The sequence below is a fragment of the Nelumbo lutea genome, chromosome 2 (genome assembly GCF_056320005.1).
Source record: "Nelumbo lutea isolate HS-2025 chromosome 2, American lotus-T2T, whole genome shotgun sequence".
In the NCBI taxonomy this organism is placed as follows: domain Eukaryota; kingdom Viridiplantae; phylum Streptophyta; class Magnoliopsida; order Proteales; family Nelumbonaceae; genus Nelumbo; species Nelumbo lutea.
In genome coordinates, this window is record NC_142685.1 from 26,476,498 (window position 1) to 26,496,800 (window position 20,303).

General features: G+C 36.1%; 1 protein-coding gene across 2 annotated transcripts; it reads right to left on the bottom strand.

Annotated features, from left to right (window-relative positions):
* Window positions 1-12,082: 12,082 nt before the first annotated feature.
* On the bottom strand, window positions 12,083-19,499 carry LOC148869371 (putative ethanolamine kinase). 2 transcript variants are annotated; one of them, XM_088967533.1, is made up of 11 exons: window positions 18,815-19,499; window positions 18,382-18,473; window positions 17,821-17,924; window positions 17,263-17,368; window positions 16,548-16,670; window positions 15,762-15,853; window positions 14,411-14,495; window positions 14,008-14,113; window positions 13,851-13,917; window positions 12,516-12,608; window positions 12,083-12,429 (listed from the first exon to the last, which is right to left on the bottom strand). In XM_088967533.1, the coding sequence occupies exons 1-11, from the start codon at window positions 18,946-18,948 to the stop codon at window positions 12,301-12,303; spliced, it is 1,131 nt and encodes a 376-aa protein (XP_088823659.1). In that variant the 5' UTR covers window positions 18,949-19,499; the 3' UTR covers window positions 12,083-12,300. The 2 variants fall into 2 exon arrangements, with proteins under 2 accessions (XP_088823659.1, XP_088823660.1); XM_088967534.1 differs by lacking the exon at window positions 15,762-15,853 and having other exon boundaries at window positions 16,612-16,670; window positions 18,815-19,335.
* Between the last annotated feature and the right edge of the window lie 804 nt (window positions 19,500-20,303).

Sequence of the window (20,303 nt, forward strand, 5' to 3'; positions counted from 1 at the left end):
GATCAGCATTATTGCTTTCTTCTTTCCTTTCTAGCTAAGTGGGACTGGAGCATGATATTGAGATATTGCTAACTTTGAGAAAAACCACTAAGAAGGACCCATCTCAAAGAGGACAGTAAGAGGTCTAATAGAAAAACATGTTTAAGATATATTAGCCAAAGTAAATCAGTTTTTTTTTTTTAATATGTGAAAGAACATGTTTGATGGCACATATTTTGGTGACCTAACTATTAAACCTTGGGAAAAGCAAACAGTTTTTACATAAAAAGGAAAAAAAAAACTTTTAATATGTTAAGTCTTCAAGTGAGGAAACATCAGCTCTCAAGTTGTAACTATTGCATCTTCTTTCGCTATAATTGATCTTGCAGAAAGAAAAAAGAATAAACCTGATGCGTAATATATAATGCATAGTCAGCACTTCAATGGCAAGACCAAGGATGGAGCTTAATAAAAATATTCTGCCAAACACCCATGCTTCTCCAGCCTCTTTTTTAGTTGTCCTAACTAACCTCTTTCTTGGGGTACCAGTAAGAAAAGCCCAAACTTCAAGAAACCCATGACTAGGGTTCTTGGTGGAAACTATATTGTGGAAATAAATGCTAAGGATCACCTAAAGGGGTTAAGGGGTTATCCCGTGGAAATAACTAAATAAGGATAATGATGTAATCATGTAAACTAATGTTGCATACAAAGTCAGGGTGTTCCTACACAAAGTTCTTATTGCTTATTAATGCATGGGAAAACTCATAGGGTTGACTTGGAGTACTAAATTATTAGATAAACTCCATATTATTTATATTATTTTGTAAGATGCTTTGTTAGCTTTTGGACTCCTGTTACTACCATTGTCCCATTGTCTTGCATGGTCTTTATGTATTACTTGCAAAATGTTCTTTTCAACCTCAGTTATTCAATCAGTAAAACAAGATTATGTAGACTTGAAAATTATAAATTACAATTGTTTTGGTAACTTAAGTTCATCAAATGGATCTCTATTTTGGCCTGGAGAAGCTTAATGCCTCGCATATCGAGATGTTCTAAAGGAATGGTGAAAATGGAAATCCTGAAACGCCCCATGTATGCCCATTTCTCAATGCTCTGTTCCATCTTCCTTTCAATTTTTTTTTTTTCCTGAATAGACATTGTTCTGTTAGCATACTATGACAGACATGCGGCATGTAGCCAACCATGATGGCATATTCCAAGGGCTGAAGCTGAACACGCCATAACAGGGTTGATATGCTCAATCTTCATGCCGACATGATTTTATTATGATGTATCACATATATTTTGCCATATAACAAGAGTCATGAATAGACAGTAGATGAGACAAGATCCACAGGACAAAAGACATCTCAAATGAATAAACAAGACCCATTTATATTACAATTTTGAATATCATCTTTTGGGTTTAGTGTGCCAGGATAGAATATATATATCTATCCTGGTAATTGGGCAACACATCGCAGGTGGAAAGCTGGTACATTTTGAATTCAGCCATTGAACAATTGTGTGAACCCCACTTTAATGGCTCAATTTTTTGTGGGTTTGAATGACAATTTGGGTGTCGTTGGTCTTATAGCAGGCCACATGGATTGCAGGAAGAGTTGGATTGCATGATTGAATATCGTTTTCATTGGGAAAAAACTTTTGCCACCCCACTTCAGTTCCCCACAGAAGATGACAATCATGACTTGAGCCCAAAGTTGAGTAAGGCATTTTTCATCCTCTCACCAAAGAGAAAAAGTACCCTAACCATGAATTCAGATTTCAGTCACCATACTATGAAAGAAAACTGAGTTTGAAAATTCCAGGCAAAGACACGAGAAAGAAACGACATCTCTCTTTCGCATATAAGTTTTAGGATGACATTAACATTTGAAAATATTAAAATGCCCTAATTCTTAATATTTATCGTTTCAAACATTCAATGATCCTTGATTCCAATAAACTTTGAACCATGAAGCCAGATGTGGGATTCGTAAGGATTCAAATCAAACTGAGCTGAAATTTAGCTATTCAACTTGGTTTTTGAAAAGAAAAAACATGAGGTTCAAGTTAGAGTTTGAGCTCAATTCGAACAATATGAGATGGAATTCAGCTTGACTTAAAAGCTCACGTTCGAATTTGACTTGGCTCGATCTTGACAGTGAGTCATGCTTCATATAAAAAACAAACAATTATATAAAATCTTTTATATGTATAATTTTTAGTTTTTTACTAGTGTAAGGCAATGTTTTAAAAACTTACCCAAAACCAGAACCGTTTTGGCCACCAGTTTTTGGGTTGACGGTTCAACTGTCCAGTTCGAATGGATGGTCTGTTTTGACAAAAAGTTAAAAAAATAAAAAATAATTAAAATAAAAAACGGCTAAGAACCATTGAATGAGTTGAACAGGTTTGCAATTTGATCGCTTGAGTCAACAGGTCATTGACCAATTCAATGATTTTTTGCCAGGGGCTGGGTTTGGGGTAAAACAGAATTGGCTGCCTGGATGGTTCTCGGTCTGAATGGTCTAACCATCCTGATCAACAACAGTTCAAAAACATTGGTTAAGAGTAGTCCTGTTCATGGGCCAGGCCAGGCCGGGCTCGGGCCGGGCTTTTACTCTTCACTAACAGAAATATGTTAGGCCCGAGCCCGACCCCGGCCCGACCAACGGGCCTACAACTTGGGCCTGAGCCCGGCCCTAATAAAAAGCCCGAAGCCCAACCTAATAAAAAAATAGAAAATTTCCCTATTCAATACTCAATATAAATCATAATTTATTTACATTAAAAAAATATATAAATTCAAAATTTATTTATATTAAAAAAATATAAAGAAGGGAAAGAGGATGTGGAGAAGAAGAGTTTGGTTGGAAAAAGAAGGGAAAGAGGTGAAAAAGAGAGGGGTATTCAACTAGGGTTTTTAGGTTTATTTATAGGTCGGGCCGAGCCGGGCTATTTTGGCAAATCCCGAGCCCGGCTCGAATTTATTGCGGGCCAGGCTTTTTGGCCCGAGGTTAAGCCTACAGGTCTATATACCTGTTCAAGCCTATCCGGGGACCTGGCCAGCCCGTCAGGCCACCCGGCCCATGAACAGGTCTAGTTAAGAGCACAAGGTAAAGATATAAAGAATTATATGTGTATATATAATTATTTCTTATTATACATATAAAAATAAAAAATATAATCTATACTATATTATAAAGGGATTAGGTCCCACGTCAGCATCCCTCTCCATAATATATAGAATATTATAAAATATATAATATAATATTAATAATGTATAATTAATAAAATATAAATATTTGTCTATATCGGGCTTCAAGCTTGGGCTCAAGATCTAGGCCTAATGGTTGGGTGGGGCTTAGGCTTAGGCCTAGTCATTTTATGCTTATAAAGAGGAAAAGCCTGACCCGGGGGTAGGGCTGTTTATAACAAGACCCAAACCGACCAAACTGACCAACCTGGTCCGATCCAATCTGAGTTGGCTGGTTTTTTTTCAGCACCGGTCGGTTTTGGGTTACAAAAAAACATAAACCGATGGTTCGGTAAATCGAATCGACTTAGATATATATTATATATATAATATATTTTAGATATTATATATATATATATATATATATATATATATATATATATATATCAGTTTTAATATATATTTCAGATATATATTTGTGGAAATATATATATCAGTTTTATTTCAGAAATATACATATTATATATAAAATTTCTGATATATAAAATATCTGTTATAATCCATCAAATCATTTTTAATTTTCAGGCATCCAACCTTTGCTTTCTTAGACTTGAATCCTTTACCATTCACACCGAGAGAACCATTCACAAAGTTGACCCAAACTGACCTAACTCGATTCAAACCGACTAGGTCGGTTTTACTTAGTACTGGGTCGGTTTCGGTTTCATTTCTAGGTAAATCGACCAGGTCGAGTTGGTTGGAAAAATGCCAATAAACCGACCCAACCCGACCTGTGAACAGCCCTACCTAGGGGTCTACCCAAAACCAACCAACCATCAGTAAAAAGTGGCCAACTCGAGTTGTATCAATTTAGTCAATCAAGTCAAAAGATTTAAACTTAAAAATAAATTTTAAATTTAAAAAATTATAGCAGTATTTTTAAAAATAAATAAATTAATTAAATTTATAATATAAAATATTTAGTCAGTTTATAAATGGGCGAACCGAAACTGACCTAACTTGGTCGGGTTGGGAAATTGCCAAACCAACACTGACAGGAATATACTAGAAAACCGACCAACTCAAGTCAAGTGGAATTGGTCGGTTTCATGATATCATTGGCTTCATCAATTTGGTATCATCCTAGCTGAAATTAATTATTATTATTTTTATATTAAAAAAAATTAAAATTATGTATTATATTGTTTAGGTTTCGCTTAACAAAACCCGCGTATTACAGATCCCCCCTATTATTACATAAGCTCAATTACGTTTGCAAGTTTTACAAGCTAAGTTTTACTACATCGAGCTCTTTCCGAAACTTCGTTTTAACAAAGCCAAATCGAGCTTTTCAAAAACCTAACTCCAATAACTTATGAAAATATCAATTTGCATCCAATGGTAGACCCACGTTAACAATGCTCTCAATTATGGTAGAATGATTACAAGCTCAGCGTGTTTTTTTAAGAATGATTAAAATACAGCTAGAAAATGATTAAAATACAGTTTGATACTTTGATTCTAAGAATGAAAAAAAAAAAGAACGATTAGTGTTCTCTTCAATGTGAACCAATTTTCCTTTTCTCAAACAAGTCTCACACATTACATTAACCAAAATTAACATTAGAGAGTTAAGAGTGAAATTGATTTTTGATTCAAAAGACATCAAAAATCAACTGAAAAACCGGTTTTTTTCTTTTTTTTTTCTGAATTTGAAAGCTCCTGATCTCAGATTATTGAAACTAAAAGCATACATGTAAGGAACACCCCATTAATCTCTTCTTATAGAATGTGATGACTGATGACTGACTAAAGGCAAACATTAAGGACCCAAATTCCAAATGTACCAACTGAATGGTGGCTTGGTTGGCACATAAACTGAGTAGTCCCAGAGGAGATGCGATTTTGAGCCTTGCCATTGGTTCTCACTATCTTAGAAAAGAGTTATTAATGTTGTTAATAGAAATGTTGTACTATGCTAAAGAGAATTGAATTACAGCAAAGACGAGTAATCAATATCAAAAACAATATCTTCCTAATGTTGCCAAAGATGTATTTTTTCACATGAATGTTAAATTGATCAAGGGCCAAACAAAAAAGTATCCAAACAAGTATGAATTTGATAACTTATTTATTAGAAACCAATCAGATATTGGCAGATCATAGAAGAGATCTCTAATGCTGTGTTATTAAGGTTTTAACTCCTAATTCCACCTCTCTAACTGTCATGGGTCAATTTGGTTTGTAGAAATAGGGGTCTAGAATCAGAATCGGAATGGTCCATTCTATTTCCAACTGTTTGAGTGGATGGAATCGAAATACCATTTTCATTCTTGGCAGAATGGCATTCCCCCTATTTGAGGGAATGGCCATTCCCTCCCCCTCCCCTGGGAATGAGAATCCATCCCAGCCAATTCTTATTGAAGTCTGAACCAAACAAGTGAGGGTAATGAAACATTCCGATTCAGATTCTAAGGGATTCCCATTCCAAATATAAACCAAACAAACCCTAAATCTTAAAAGGGGTGGAATCCAAATTCTTGAATGACTAAAATACTTTTATTTGGAGTGCACAAATAAAGTCAATTGAACCTGATGAATTAGAAGAAGGAAAAGAAATTAAACCAGAAGCTTTTGTAATTTGGTGTAGATGTAGGATCACTTAATGATATTGGCTAAAGCAGAATGGAATTTGGTTCATAATTAGGAAGCTTTATGGGTAAGAGTTTTGAAGAATATCTACTACCCTCAATCTTCTTTTCTCGATGCACCATTGGGATTTCGACCGTTTTCGGCTTGGAGACGCCTGCTAATGGGGAGAGATCTACTGAAAAAAAAAGGTGTGATTTGGAGAATAGGTGATGATGCGTCTATCAACGTTTGGGAAGACTCTTGGGTGTCGGAGCTACTAAACTTCAAAATACATTCACCTAAGCCAGAAAATTGCACAGTTCAAACAGTCTGATCTTATTCACCAAAGGTCATGATCTTGAAAAGTTGCAACCGTGAGATTTCTATATTTAGAAAAGGGAGTTAAGGCTATCTTGAAAATTCATGTAAGTTGGTCACTAATGAGAGATAAATTAGCTTGGGGCTGGAGAGAAAAGGAAATTTCACTATGAAATCAGCCTATTATCTATTTGTTCAAGGTCAAGATGCAAGTGCCACGGGTGCAAATCAGACTGAGGTAAGTATCTTTTGGAAGTAAATCTGGAAGCTAGAGGGTTGTCCAAAGATAAAAGTTTTTCATCTGGAAGGGATGCCATAATGCTCTTCCTTCCCTTCATAAGCTTCAAGAAAGACACGCAGTGATGCTGGATATTTGTCCTAGGTGCAATATATCAAGTGAGACTATTAGACACATCATCCTAGAGTGTCCTTAGGCTCATGCAATCTGGTTTGGTTTGGTTTTGGAATTCCCATTCTCCCTGTTGAAAATCAAGTTGGCTTTAAAGATTGGTTTGCTTCATGGCTTGGTCGTGAAAGAGAGCTGGCTGATTTGGAAAGCTCATAATGAGCTAGCTGGCTGATTTTCTTCTTTTATCTAGGTTAGCAGGACTACTAACCGCATAGCTCATTCAGTTGTTGCCTTCGGTCTTGGTAATCCTTGTTTCATGTACCAAAAAAGGGTCACTTAATGATATTTTTGTATCTTTGATTCTACTCTTTTTCTTCTTTTAATTTTTTGGGTAAATTGGAATTGAAATAAAAATAGTTTAAACTCCGAAAACTACTTTCCTACCTGAACTATGAAAAGTCTCAAATGCACCCCACACTTTTACAAGCGGTGTTAATTAACTGTGAGAAGAAAATGATTGTACTACCCCCATTGATTTGGCACATATAACATGTTTTTTTTTCTTTAATTTTATATTTTCATTTTAACAGGTCTTTATTCTTGATTTTCATGTCTGCATACTTGCCATATTAAAGCTATAAAAACTCATATCCACTGAACCAAAAGTTTCATCTCTATCCTTCCAAACCAATCAATTCCACCCAACTCGATTTGAGCTAGTCAGTTTTCAACTATTTTCAGTCAACATTAGTTCATGCATCATGCTAACATGAGAGGTTGGGTTGGTTTCAGTTTGGCCGTGGATAAATTGATATGTTAAATTAAAAATTTTTAATATGGGAAAGTGAAAATTTTTTCATATTTAATATTTTAAAAATATTTTTTTAATAATATTGTTACATTATTAATTAACTTTGTTGCATTCATTTTTATCCAATCAAATCATGTTTCCTAGTTTAACAAATTAGTTCTATGTTGTCTTTTGAATCAACCAATTAAATTGATAAATTGACCCAAACCGATATGACCCAGCAACAACCATCTGCATCTCAAACCACAAAACCAAAGGAAGCTTTATTCTTTTCCAAAAAACATCTGTCTTGATCTTTAACCAGCCTGAATCTAGAGGGCACCAAAAAGCAGTGGTCGTTTTCCTTACACTCTTTGAAGAGCTTTCCAATTTCTATAGCCAAGTTTGATATTTCTCCGTTATTGACTTGCGAATAGAATTCACAACCACAAGGGGGTTTTCATCATTATCTTCAAAATAGAAATGGTTTCTGTCCATCTAGATTTCCCAGATGACAGTAGCTAAGTTTGATAGAGCAGAAATGTTCTTCCCTAAAGATTAAAAGCATTTACAAAACCACTCTCCAAACCCAGAGTAGTCTCTTCCAAATTCAGGATTCACTCCCAAACCAGAGCCAAGCCACACCCACCTACCTTTATCATACAATAGAAGAGCATGGATAGGAGGTTCGGTTCTTTCTTTACACCTTTCACAAAAGTTTGACGAAGTGATGCCTCTCTTAAACAAATTATCCTTAACAGCCAAAGCATTAAACAAACACTTTTAGATGAAAACTTTGACTTTAGGTTCAATGGGCATTTTCTAAACCAGATTCCAAACCTTCCTATCTAGACTGATATAGTGGGAGGATTGCGGTAGATCCTCTTGGCTTTTGGAAGCCAGAAAGTAAGCTGATTTTACTGAAAAAAAGCCATTCTTATTCCCCACCCAAGTCACTTTATCATCCCATTGCATAAGGGATAGGTCAATATCAAATATTTTTTGGGCTATAGAGGAGGGAAAGGTCTCAAAAACTTTCCTTGTATCCCAGCATCTATGGTCTTGATCAATGAGGTCAGCAATGAGGAGATTCCTATCTCCTTTGCTTCTAGGACCCATGGGCTTGAAGCATTCAATATCTAGGATCCAAGGGTCATCCCAAATTCTCACCTTTCCCCCTTTGCTTGAAGGAAATGAGAATCTGGAAATTACTTTGCTTTTAGAGTTCTTACCCAAAGACTAGATGAATCTTGACATAATCTCTAGGCAAGTTTGGCCAGAAGAATGAGATTAAAGAGGTGAGGATCTTTAATCCCAAGGCCTCTGGATAATTTATTCTTACAGATTTGCTTCCATTGGACCCATCTTATTTTCTTTTTTCCATCTTAATCCCCCCACCAAAATTGTTTTTGATATTTGGAAATCAAATTACAGATTCCTTTTGGAAGTAGGAAATAAGACATACAATAGGCCGGCATAGCAGAGATAACTGATTCAAAGAGAACTTCTTTGCCTGCTTGATTTAGAAGAGACCTTCTCCAACTTTTTTACTTATTCTCAACCCTCTTAGAGAGAGTGTTAAAAACTTGGCTTTTCCTTCTACCAATTAAGGGGTGAGCACCTAGATATTAGGAAGGTTTTTCCACTTTTTTAATGTGAAGACAACAAGATAACATTTTTTTTAATCTAGGATTCATTTTTTGGCTAAAGAAAACTTCTGATTTGCAGTAATTCACCTGTTGGCCTGAGGCTTTTTCATAGAGGGAGATGTCTTCCCTTCTGTAAGATTAGCCTTTGAGAAAATGTAACTATCATCTGTACCCGCTATTACTGTGGCACCCATCGTATCCTTCCACTTACTTTAATTCATATTTTACATAGTGTATTTTCACGCTTAAATAAATGCAAAAGTTTGCCAAACTACATAATGGACAGCAAGTATTAGTTCCGTAAACCACCAACCCAAGGTGGGGCATATGACTGATTAGGCTGTAGGGGTTGAACGTATATATGGTCCCCTGTCGGATGAACGGTTTGTTCAGCCTAAAGATCCTACTACCACATAACAAAGCTTCCTGCTTGCCCAATAGAAGTCATTAATAGGCTTCAGGCTTGGATTAACAAATTCAGGCTTTATCTCAGGCCTAGGCTAAGCTCTTTTTCAGACGGGGGTACGGGCCTCTCTTGTTATCCAGCCTGGCTCGTACTAAAACCAGGTTGCCTGGACCAGTCTACACAGGCTGTTCTGGATGGACCCTACCTTGTATTCCTATGCTCAGTCTAGCTCCTTCAGACGCCATCTCTTGTCTTGTAGAAGAGAACTGAAAATGGGTGGTCCCTAAAAACAAGCCCGATGACAACCCAAATCCAAAACAGTAAGCATTACCACCAGATTGCAAAACAGCCCAGAAGCCTCTGTTAAGCAAAAGAAAACCCTTCCCTGGAAAATTAAAATTAATAGTTTGCAACATAAGTTGTCAGCATCTCTGTTAGAAAAAGCCATTAATGCATGGTAAGATAGAGCTGATAAGGATTTGCAGAAATGAACAGATGTCCCATTTAGACTGTCTCCTACCTGATGGCTTGCCCACATCATCTGTTCACATGGCTCTGAAATATGAGAGCCCCTACGAACAGTCTATTCAGGTGGTGTTGTACAATATGCAGGTTCTTGGTTTCTTCAATTTGTTTTTGTAATCACCACCAGCCAAAAAAAATTAAAAAAAATGAAAGGTGGTCTTGAATTGTCCTTTTTTTTTTTTTTTTTTGAGAGGTGGAATCAAGTTGGTTTTATTTCAAAAGATCATTCATGTTTTTGAAAGCATAAAAACTTTAATATTATCAGATATTATACGGTTTATGAAATATAATAACATATTATCAGATAAAAATAATGTTTTTCAAAATTCAAACTAGAAATTTAATAACACATTCTTTGTTTCAGTTTTGGAAATAAAAAATATAAATACAACCAAGAAGATGTTTTATGCGCTTTTGTTTTAAGAACTAATTTGTTTTGAAACCAAAACGAAAGTGGTGTATTCAGTGTAAAATCAGCCTATCATACTGCAAAGAAATTGATTTCAGAACAGACTGATTGCTATGATCCAGATTTCCCACTCACTTTCTCTACCTGCACCCTACCCACCTTACACTGCAACTGCACATCTCAAAATGCAAGATGGCGATGTATGACTGCAATTCATAGCGGGTAGAGAGTAGAGGGCAAGAAATCCGGTTTGGATTGCTATAGGGTGGGAGGGGTTGGATCAACACTTCAACCGTTCAAGTGCAATGATAAAAGAGCACTGGAAAGAGGTGGACTTTAAAAGTTCCCAAAATTAAGAACTTTGTTCAATACGTGATAAAGATGAAGAATCTATTTTACATGTTATTTATTGTGACATGCAAAAGCAACTTGGTTTGGAAGTGTGTTTCGCTGTAAAACTTCGTTGGCAAGGCAAATTCTTTTGATGCGTGGTTCAGTACTTGGATAGATTAGTGTAAGATTTTAAAGACAGAAAAAGATGATTTACTGCTCTATTCTGCTCTTCTTATTTGGTCTATTTGAAAAAAAAATATGAACAAGTTTATTTACCCAAACCCAAAGTGGACTATGGATTGTGTTTCCAGGATTATGATAGAGAGGAGCGTGACCTCCCTTCGAGAATTGCAGTCTTCTTCCCAACTGGAAAGTAATAGATCAACTGGTCCGTTTGGCAGCCTTCCTTGCCTGACTGTGTAAAGATTAACACAGATGGGAGCTTTTTGGAAGTTGGTAAAGCTGGTCTTGAACTAGTTGCTAGAGATCACAGGGGAAATGCTATTGCAGTCTAGTATTGGAAGCAGTGCGGTCTTGTACTCTTGTCATCCATCCAAGCAGAAGCAATAGCCATTTTGAAGGGCATAGAATTGAGTAGCAATCTTCATCCTGGGCAGATAACTATAGAAAGTCACTGTTTAAACTTAACTCAGGTGAAGAGGCAACTTATCAAATTGGCTAGGGACGCTCTCTTTTTGTGCTAAGATATTTTAGAAGCATCGAGATCTAGGAGCATCAGTTTCTGTTTTGTAAATAGGACTGTAAATGCAATAGCTCATGAGCTTTCTGTATGCCTGTTTTGCTCAAAACTGCCCGAAATGGATTGAGGATCTTGTTAGCCAAGACTTCAATAAACCTTGTTTTGAAACCAAAAGGTTTTGATTTACTTTTTGAACTCACAAGAAAAACAGCTCACATTAGAGAACACCAGTGTAATTGAAAGAATGCCACCATAATTAACCACGTGTTCTATTTTAGGAGCTTTAAAATTCCCAACCCACCACAGTAGCAGGTCTCATTTAAAAGATCAATTAGTGCGAAGATCAGAAATTATCATCAGAAATCAGCAAGTAAGATCATTATAAGTTGGAACTAGGTTTTAATTGTACTTGGGTCGGGTTGTCAGGTTCATGATAAAGAAAGTTTATTAAATCTCAAGAAAATTTCAGAAATAAAACAAACACATTGTATTCAATAATTACAGTCCATTTGATAATTGATGCTTTCTGGTGAAAGGAGCTTCTTTGACTGCATGAAACATGGAGCAGTTGTGTTATGGACCTTCAAACCCGTTTACAGGTTAGCCCAATAGAAAGGCACTACGTCACCAACAAAAGTGAAACAGGTTTCGGAATTATTATGAACAGTTTGTTAGTCCGAAAAAAGAAAACCATAACGAATGCCTAAACATGCTTGGTTGGAATTTAGTCCAGAGCCAAAGACCAAACCATGTATCATAGGTAGAACCAGACATCAGATTCACAAAAATGGAGAAGGCAGAAATTTTGAATAAAAAAGGCAGCTATTACAGATATGAAGACTAAATAATTTTAACGTCATGTTTCAGAATTACAACAAAGAAAATCATGGGCCCCAGACTACTTTATTCTAATTAATGGATACAAGAAAACCTAAAGGAGATATTCTAATGCTACAATAAGGATTATAATCTTCCATAAACAAATGATGGTGGTAATGTGGACAAGTCACCCAGTCTTGGATCCTGCAACATATGATCGTGCTAGCAAGAAATATTTATCTTTCTGAGTTTTGTATTCATTGTAGCGGAGAAAGAAGTAACTGAGATAATCAAAATCAATGGGGGACATCTTTGCCTACAGTCAATAGAAAGAATCAAATAAGAGTTGTCATCAGTCTACCTTCTTGGGCCTAGGTGGCAAGGAGTGAGACAAGACATTACCTGTATAAGTGCCCATAGAGCCCAGTACAAATGCGATGCTAGCATAAATGAATTGGTCTCGACATATAGAGCTTCAAGATCTTCAACAGATACCTGGTACAAAGAAGATATTTAGCTGTAGAAACCAGAGAGTTTCAAAGTTCAAATTAAATATATGCCTCCACTAACCAACAAAAAGTTAAGAGCCCACATTGTGAAGGCTACTTCCCAACAGAATAGTTAAATATAAAAACAATTTTGTATTGAACTTAAGCTTGAACAGAAATCAGAAGCAAGCAAGCAAACATGGCAGCAACAACAGCCAACAGAAAGCTAATATAAGTACTCTTCTAGTTTTCCTATGCATTATCACCACATAATCATCATCTAAGCCTTATTTCAACTATATGGGGTTGGCTACCTGAATCTTGTTTTGCCATTCCATTCTGCTTAGTGCCATATCCATTGCTAAATTATGCATTATCACCACAAATAGAACTAAAATTAGAATGCACTTCAGATACATTTACAATGAAAAAACATCTAATATTTAGTTCATTTACATATCCAGCAAGGTACTCTAGTGGCTGGTAGATGCCTAATCCAGGAAAATCTACAAGCCTAAGTATTGCAGAAGATTAACTGCATCCTGTAAATGCCCATTGGTACAGAATATAAGTCATACTTGCAAGATCTTATTATCCAAGAGAGAGAGAGAGAGAGAGAGAGAGAGGGAATGAAAAATCAAGAAAACAAAAAGCGATTGCTTGCATTTTATTACCACTGAATGTACGAGGACTACTGCACATAGTCTACTATGATCTGTCATCTTGGTTGATAACCAACATTAATTATGATGATGCTATGACTTAACTCTTTGTTTTTCTGTTGGGCTTTGATGTTGATTTGTTAGTAGGTCTTAGTAGGTTATGTTGTTAGGTCATTATTTGTGTCTTGCATGATGCTTTCTTTTCAGTGTTCTCTGAGTCCTTTAGTTTGTTTTGCTTGTCCATAGTTCTTTATCTTCTTTTAATGAATTTCTTTTAAAAAAACGTCTACTAAGATATGTAGTTTTTATCTCATTATAGTCATCAAAACAGCCCGAACTTCTGATGTCTATATGACTTCTTTGAAGGTCACCATTTTGTGCCATGTGAATTGTTAGCATATTTCTGGACCGCGTATCTTTACAAAACATTGATCTATGCTTCATTGATTTCCCCAAATACATATGCATTTAACTCAGATAAAAAAAAAATGATATCTCCTGGTTGAATGCAACACTATGAAGCCAGAATACATCTAGCAACATGCAAATATTAAATAATTTAAAGAATATTTGTTCAACTTGTCTACCTCCTGAGGTTTTTCAGGTTGTAAATAATGCCGAAAGAAATGATACTGTGCATCCTTGTCTGGGTACCTATATTGGAGCCACAAAGCCAACCTTGTTATATGATCAATGCATTTACTTGCAAGGTAAGGAAGGAAAAGAAAAGAGAAGAAAATGTACAAGCTATAATCACAATCGAAGCCTGCATATTCATTGAAGTGGTTCCCAATATCGTAGCCTCTATAGCTGTATGATCCGTACTCAAAATCAATGAAATAAAGTTTTTCTGGAAGTCCATAAACATTGAAGTCAGAAACAGAAGCTAAAATCAGCCTATCCATATCAGACAACCAAAAGTTGGATTATCATAGCATTGTTCAATTCACATTAAGCATTAACACATGCTTAAATTTCATTTTTCCATGTGATATCTCACGCTCAGAACCTCTGAGGTGTTAACACCTAAAGACTGCTTATATATATATATAAGCTACTTCAAATTTCAAAGAGAAAAATAGATTCTAACTTCTTGACTAGAGTCACCTAAAATATCATCCACTGGATAAAGGGGAATACTAGTTACCTTCATCGTCATTTAGCATCAAGTTCCCAGACAGCAAATCATTATGAGCAAATACCACAGGAGCATCAAGAAGATCTGTTAGATCCTGTTGAATAATCACACATCATTATCCCTCCTATAGGAAAGCTCTTAACATCCTATACCCAAAATTAAATTAGCATTAGATAATTGCTGTTACAATGATAATATATGTTTTGAGAATTTAAAATATTAATGCCAACTTGCAAGCATTTGATCATTACAGTTTTCCTTATATAGGAAATTAGGAATTCCTTTTTATTTAGGATCATGAACCAAGACACGGTATTTTAATTGCAACTTTAGTAACAATGAGCAGTTGGGAAGATCTTTTCCAAAAAATCAGAGATCATTGCTATGGACTTTGGGTATAGATGCGATTCTAGAATGTTATGTGACCAATGCCTACAGGCTACAGACCAAAATAAAATATAAACATAATGAGATGACATCAAGATTCCATGTGAGTATAGATATGTTTGTTTGAGAGAGAAAAAACATTCTACATGAATTTGGAGCAAGTGTAACCTCAACACCAAGGTCTGCAAATGGGTTGGCAAAACAAGGGGCTATAAGGGATAGTATGTACTGGGGTCAAGCGATGTAATTGTTTTTCTGTTTTCGGGTGGGTGTTAGCTTTAAAATCCTGATAAGTTTCTGTCAGCTATACATCAAGAAAAAAAATAATGATGGATCTTTTATGAATAGTATTACCTTACCTTTTTTCAAAAAAAAATGATGGATTTGTGGCTCTTTTATTTTCTAAAGCACTTAGTACTTTACAATCCTTGTTTATATGACGATTAATTCCTTCTAATATAAAGTATAGATCATTTTGCACATAGTTCTATACTTTTTCTCGTTTTAATTCATGCGTTTCTTGAGCAATCAAAAAAGTTCACGGTTCTCTTGAAAGAAAATGATGTCATCTCATGAGCTTAAACCCCATGCATTGAAATATCACAGTTCCTTATCACACCTCTGCCATTCAAAACATTGCACTGAAGAAGATAAAATTTCTCCATTCCATCTCCTGATGGATACTCTATCTGGATACAAGAGGGTAGAAAGGAACCTTTGCTTTCTTCTATTTCATGTGGAATATGTAAAGTGTGTTTTAGGACCCACCAATCAATCAATTTAACTAAAGAAATTTTCTAAGCGAGGATTGAACCTCTCACAGCCCATCTCCAAATGTCACACGCAAGCAGATAGAAGTATGGCATCTCATAATCCTAACCTAAGTATATTTCATTTTCAAATTTAATGACCAAAAAGTAGGTAATAAGAACAACAATTTACATGACAATAATCCTATCACAATCATGACCACCTTAAGCTCAAAAATTGCATCTTGGACTTCCTTGAATGAAATTGTTTCATATTTCCTCTGTTTCTCACTGTCATCAAATTCTAGAGCAGATGCTGCAAGATAAAGTAATAATAAGAACATGAGATACAAAATACTTGCACATGATGCGTATTTGTTTGCTTCTACATTTAAAGGGAGGAAAAAAAAAGGAGTAATTTTGTCAAGTATAGCTAAGTTAATAAAGTGAATGAATGTATCTTCCTGAATTTATTTTTCCCCTCCTACATATGTTGACTATAAGATCCATAAAAATGTATTTGCTTGTAAAGAAATATATTTTCCAAAGGTGGCATCTAGATGCCTCTGCTGCACATCACTCCCCCCCCCCACCCCCACCCCAACCCTGTCTCAGTGAATGATGTTTAAATTCAGATTTTAGGGGCACTTTTCATCAGATAAGCATCCTGTGGATTTGCCATCATTTAGTGCCCCAGACCATGTCAGATCTATATCCTATCAGTTTTTAGACTATTTCCTTAGCAATGACAGCTATTGGGGTTCAAAATTTTAATTAGAAATGTCCAAGAAAGAGATTTCTTTAGCCACACATGTGATTCTATTCTGCTGAAAGTTTACATGAGGAGAGGGTGGATCTCATATTGGAGCCCTTTTAGGCTGGCAAGGAAGTTTATTCAAGCAAGGTTTACAGGTCATGTAAGTGTGGCTGCCAAACCCATCCAAGTCTACATATATAAATGGAATTCCAGCATTCTAACTGAAATATGCTAGGACTAATAAAGAAAGGACCTTTCTCCAAGAATTTAAGGATGTCATTCCATAGTTGGGGTTCTCTAGAGCCAGGAATCTCCACCTTATGGAATTTACAAAGTTGCCTTGCAATTTCAGCAGCCAATTTTGGATTCCTCATATCTGCAAATAAAGAATAGAAAGAATCCATGTCAACAGACAAGTGCAGGTACCTATGACAGGATTTAAAAAATCCATATGATTAAGTTATTTGCTGGCTTGTTGCAAAATCTCCACCTTCTGTGTAGCATTTTATTTGGCTGACCAGTGAAGTCTACACCTTCAATTCATTAATTTGAGGGAAAAGGAGGAAGTTCCAATTTACAAAATGTTTTGATGCTCTCATATCACATTTGGAAATCACTCCTCACTGATACCAACACAGACCAAAATGTAATCGCTAACAAAAATCTGAAGTATATAAAAGGTTTAACGATTAACAGTTCAGCTATGTTAAACCTTACTTCCAAGACCCCAGAGAGATGGGACCAACATTGGGTAATGGCCCTTATTGGCATCAAAGATGAATAGAAATCATAAGAACAACCAATGGTTGGACTTTCAGAAGGGACCAAAACCAATATTGAGAGAAGCTTCTTCCAGTAAGATAGTGACAAACTCTAGGTGGTTTTCTACTAAGTTAACTTTCAACCCTTCAATTTAGAGAAACTTCATCATTTTTGTTATGCAAATGTAGAAAGTTTATGATGTTTACCTGATGGTGAAAGTGTACGAGCATTGATGAAGGATTGCACCATGCCATTTCCAAATATTCCAAGCAACTTGGCACCAAATCCTGCTGCTGAGAGATATCTAATGGCCTAAGCATAATATCTGATAAGTAACTCTTAAGGAGGAAAACTTAAAAAGAAAAGGATCATCCAGAAAATATCAGACAATTTAAGTTAAAATGACATAAATACCACTAAAAAGTGGGTTTTATTAGTGAAACAAATCCAATTAAAAAATGTAGAAAAAGGTAAAAAATTACATTGACTACACTGTGGAACATGAATTATGCAGTAAATGATGTTGATAACACATCTCACCACACATATTTCCTTGTGGTTTTGACTGAGTGAATAATGTTCAAAATAGTTCTTAGACTAGCTTGCAAATATAGGTTACTTATATGCTCCAAAAATATGAATAACAATGGGAACAAGATTACAGATTGTCAGCTTCAAATAGGTCTTGAAGCTCTGTAATATATTTTAATCTGGATAGATCAATACCCAAGAATTTAAGAACCATCGAGAACAAGGAGATATACCTTTAATTCCCGTTCACGATCAATCACATACTCAGTACTCGGACCATATAGTCGAACTGTCACAGTATCATCACCACTGTATTCCCTCACAGATACCTTCAGCACTGTATGGAATAATATAATGAGAAACTGCTCAAATTCTGCCTCAATTGAAAAGATAGTTCATAGTTTGACCATATTACACTGTATGGTGCTGCAATTTATTTAGAAAAATAACAGAAATAGCAAATGAGTAACAAGTAGAAGGGTCATCTATACTTATCCATCAAAAGACCAAAACAGCAGGATTTTTGGGCGGCAACTGTTGATTTTAACCAATACACACTAATGACTTGAAGTTGGAAACAAGGAGGTAACACTTGTTTAGAATAGGAAAATAAATAATGAAAATAGAAAAAAAATGTAATTTAGCACAGTATAGAGATCAAGTTCCGCTTAGCTGGCACTAAACAGACTATTCGTCCTGGAATTTAGAAAATCACCGTTACAAGTTACAAGACACAAACACACCAAAAAACATAAAAGAATAAAATAAAACAACAGAAATGCAAATTCACTTACGGAGATTAGTTATGCCACCAGAAACCGTTTCAATTGAGAAATGAGACTCATCCAACTGCGACCACTTCTTGAACATATCCTTACACAACTCTCTATTGAAAATAAACCAAAACAAAACCGTCAGAAACCTCCTTGCAAAGATTAAGCAAACAAAAGCAATGACTCCACAAGTAACAAACAATAATCGAATGTAGAGAAGTATATATATGAATAGCAGTACCAAAAAAAATAAAAAACCTTAGTTTTAGAAAAATATATACATCAAATACAATGCCATACAAACCCAAGTAACAGAAAATTAGAGGTTAAATACAAAAGCTCAAATAGAACAACAGATTCAATTCCAATTAGCTGCTAAGCTATTAACATCAAAACAACGGCTTAAAAGGAAATTTTCGAAACAGAGAACAAGTAGAAATTAATAGTAACGAACATGATTCGAGGTTTCATTTGAGGGAGAGGGAGAGATATGTCGACTGTGAGAGACGAAGACGAAATATCTGAATTACAACTTTCTCCGACTTCCTCTGCAACTTCGATAGCGTTCCAGATCTTCACTCCTCCCATTTCCTTCTTCTTCTCCTTCTCTGTCTACGGAATGAAATCAAGCAAAGAGAAAGCTTTAGGGAGAGACTCCGTTTCTCTATTTCTGACTCTCTCTCTCTCCGAAATCAAATTCAAGAAAGCCAAAGCTTTGGGAGGAGATTCCTTGATAGTTGATACGAAATAAGAGGGAGGACTTCTCATTACATTTAAAGGTCAAAATTGATGAATGTATGGACGACTATGCACCCAATGATTCCTCCAAATGACAAAATCCAATCCGACAGCGACAGAGAGAGGCCGGGGGGACTGGCCTCGGGACCCTCATCACCTGAGACGTGAGGCTGAGGTGGTCGGTTGCTTCCAAGTTCCAACGTGAAATACCGAACAAATATCAACTGAATTGTGTACAAAACTAGTAACAATTTTACACGGCAATTCGTGACGGTGGAATTGCGTCGGTTGCCTTCATCCAGTGGCGAGAAGTAATTGGTCTGTTACCTTCATTTTGTGGCATAATCGAGACCGGATTGGCGAGTAGTGCGTGCACAGCGCTTTACAAACACATACTATCATGCATTTGCAACATCTTCCATACTTACTAGTTATTGATTATCATTAGATTTCAAATCTACGCTCCACTTGCTCTCGCCTCACAAATGCCCCACACGCCCGTAGTGTGCCATCTGTCCTTTCACACGGCTTCCGCTTGTAGCGCGTGCGGGGCTAACGAAACGTCCATTAACCCCTCATGTTACCCCCAAAACTCTCAAAACATATCATTCGAAATCTCAAAACCCTATTCCCACCTCCTCCCTCTCGAGTTCGTGCAGCTGGTCCCTTGACCCCGAGTTCTCTTCTCCAGCTCGCCAAAGTTCTCGGGTCCGGCACCGGTGATCTGTAACGACAATCGGCGAGTGTTTTATAGCTCACCTTTTTCACACATTTTTTATTTTTTCTTTTTTTTCTAATATTTTCGTTTACCAGAAATCAGAGAAACGGACGACAAAGTTCTCTTCTCCTTCTCCGGCATTGGTTGGTACTCTCCAATTCGCCTTTTTCATACATTTCTTCTTTTTTCTCTTTTTCCTGGTATTTTCGTCTTCCAGAAATCAGAGAGCGGGTGGGCATCAACTAGGGTGGTTAATGATAAGATCAAACTGTGAAGCAGAAAAAGGTGGTTAATGATAAGATCGATATAGTTGAATAATTTAACGTGGAAGGTGGAAACTGATGCATCAACTAGGGACTCCCGGCCTGTAATATTGTTCACGGAGAACAAAGTAGATTTGATGGAAAAATCTGTGATTCCGGAAAGAGATGATATCGATTGATGGTTATAATTTTTTCCAGCATAATTGGTTTTAGTGGCATATGTA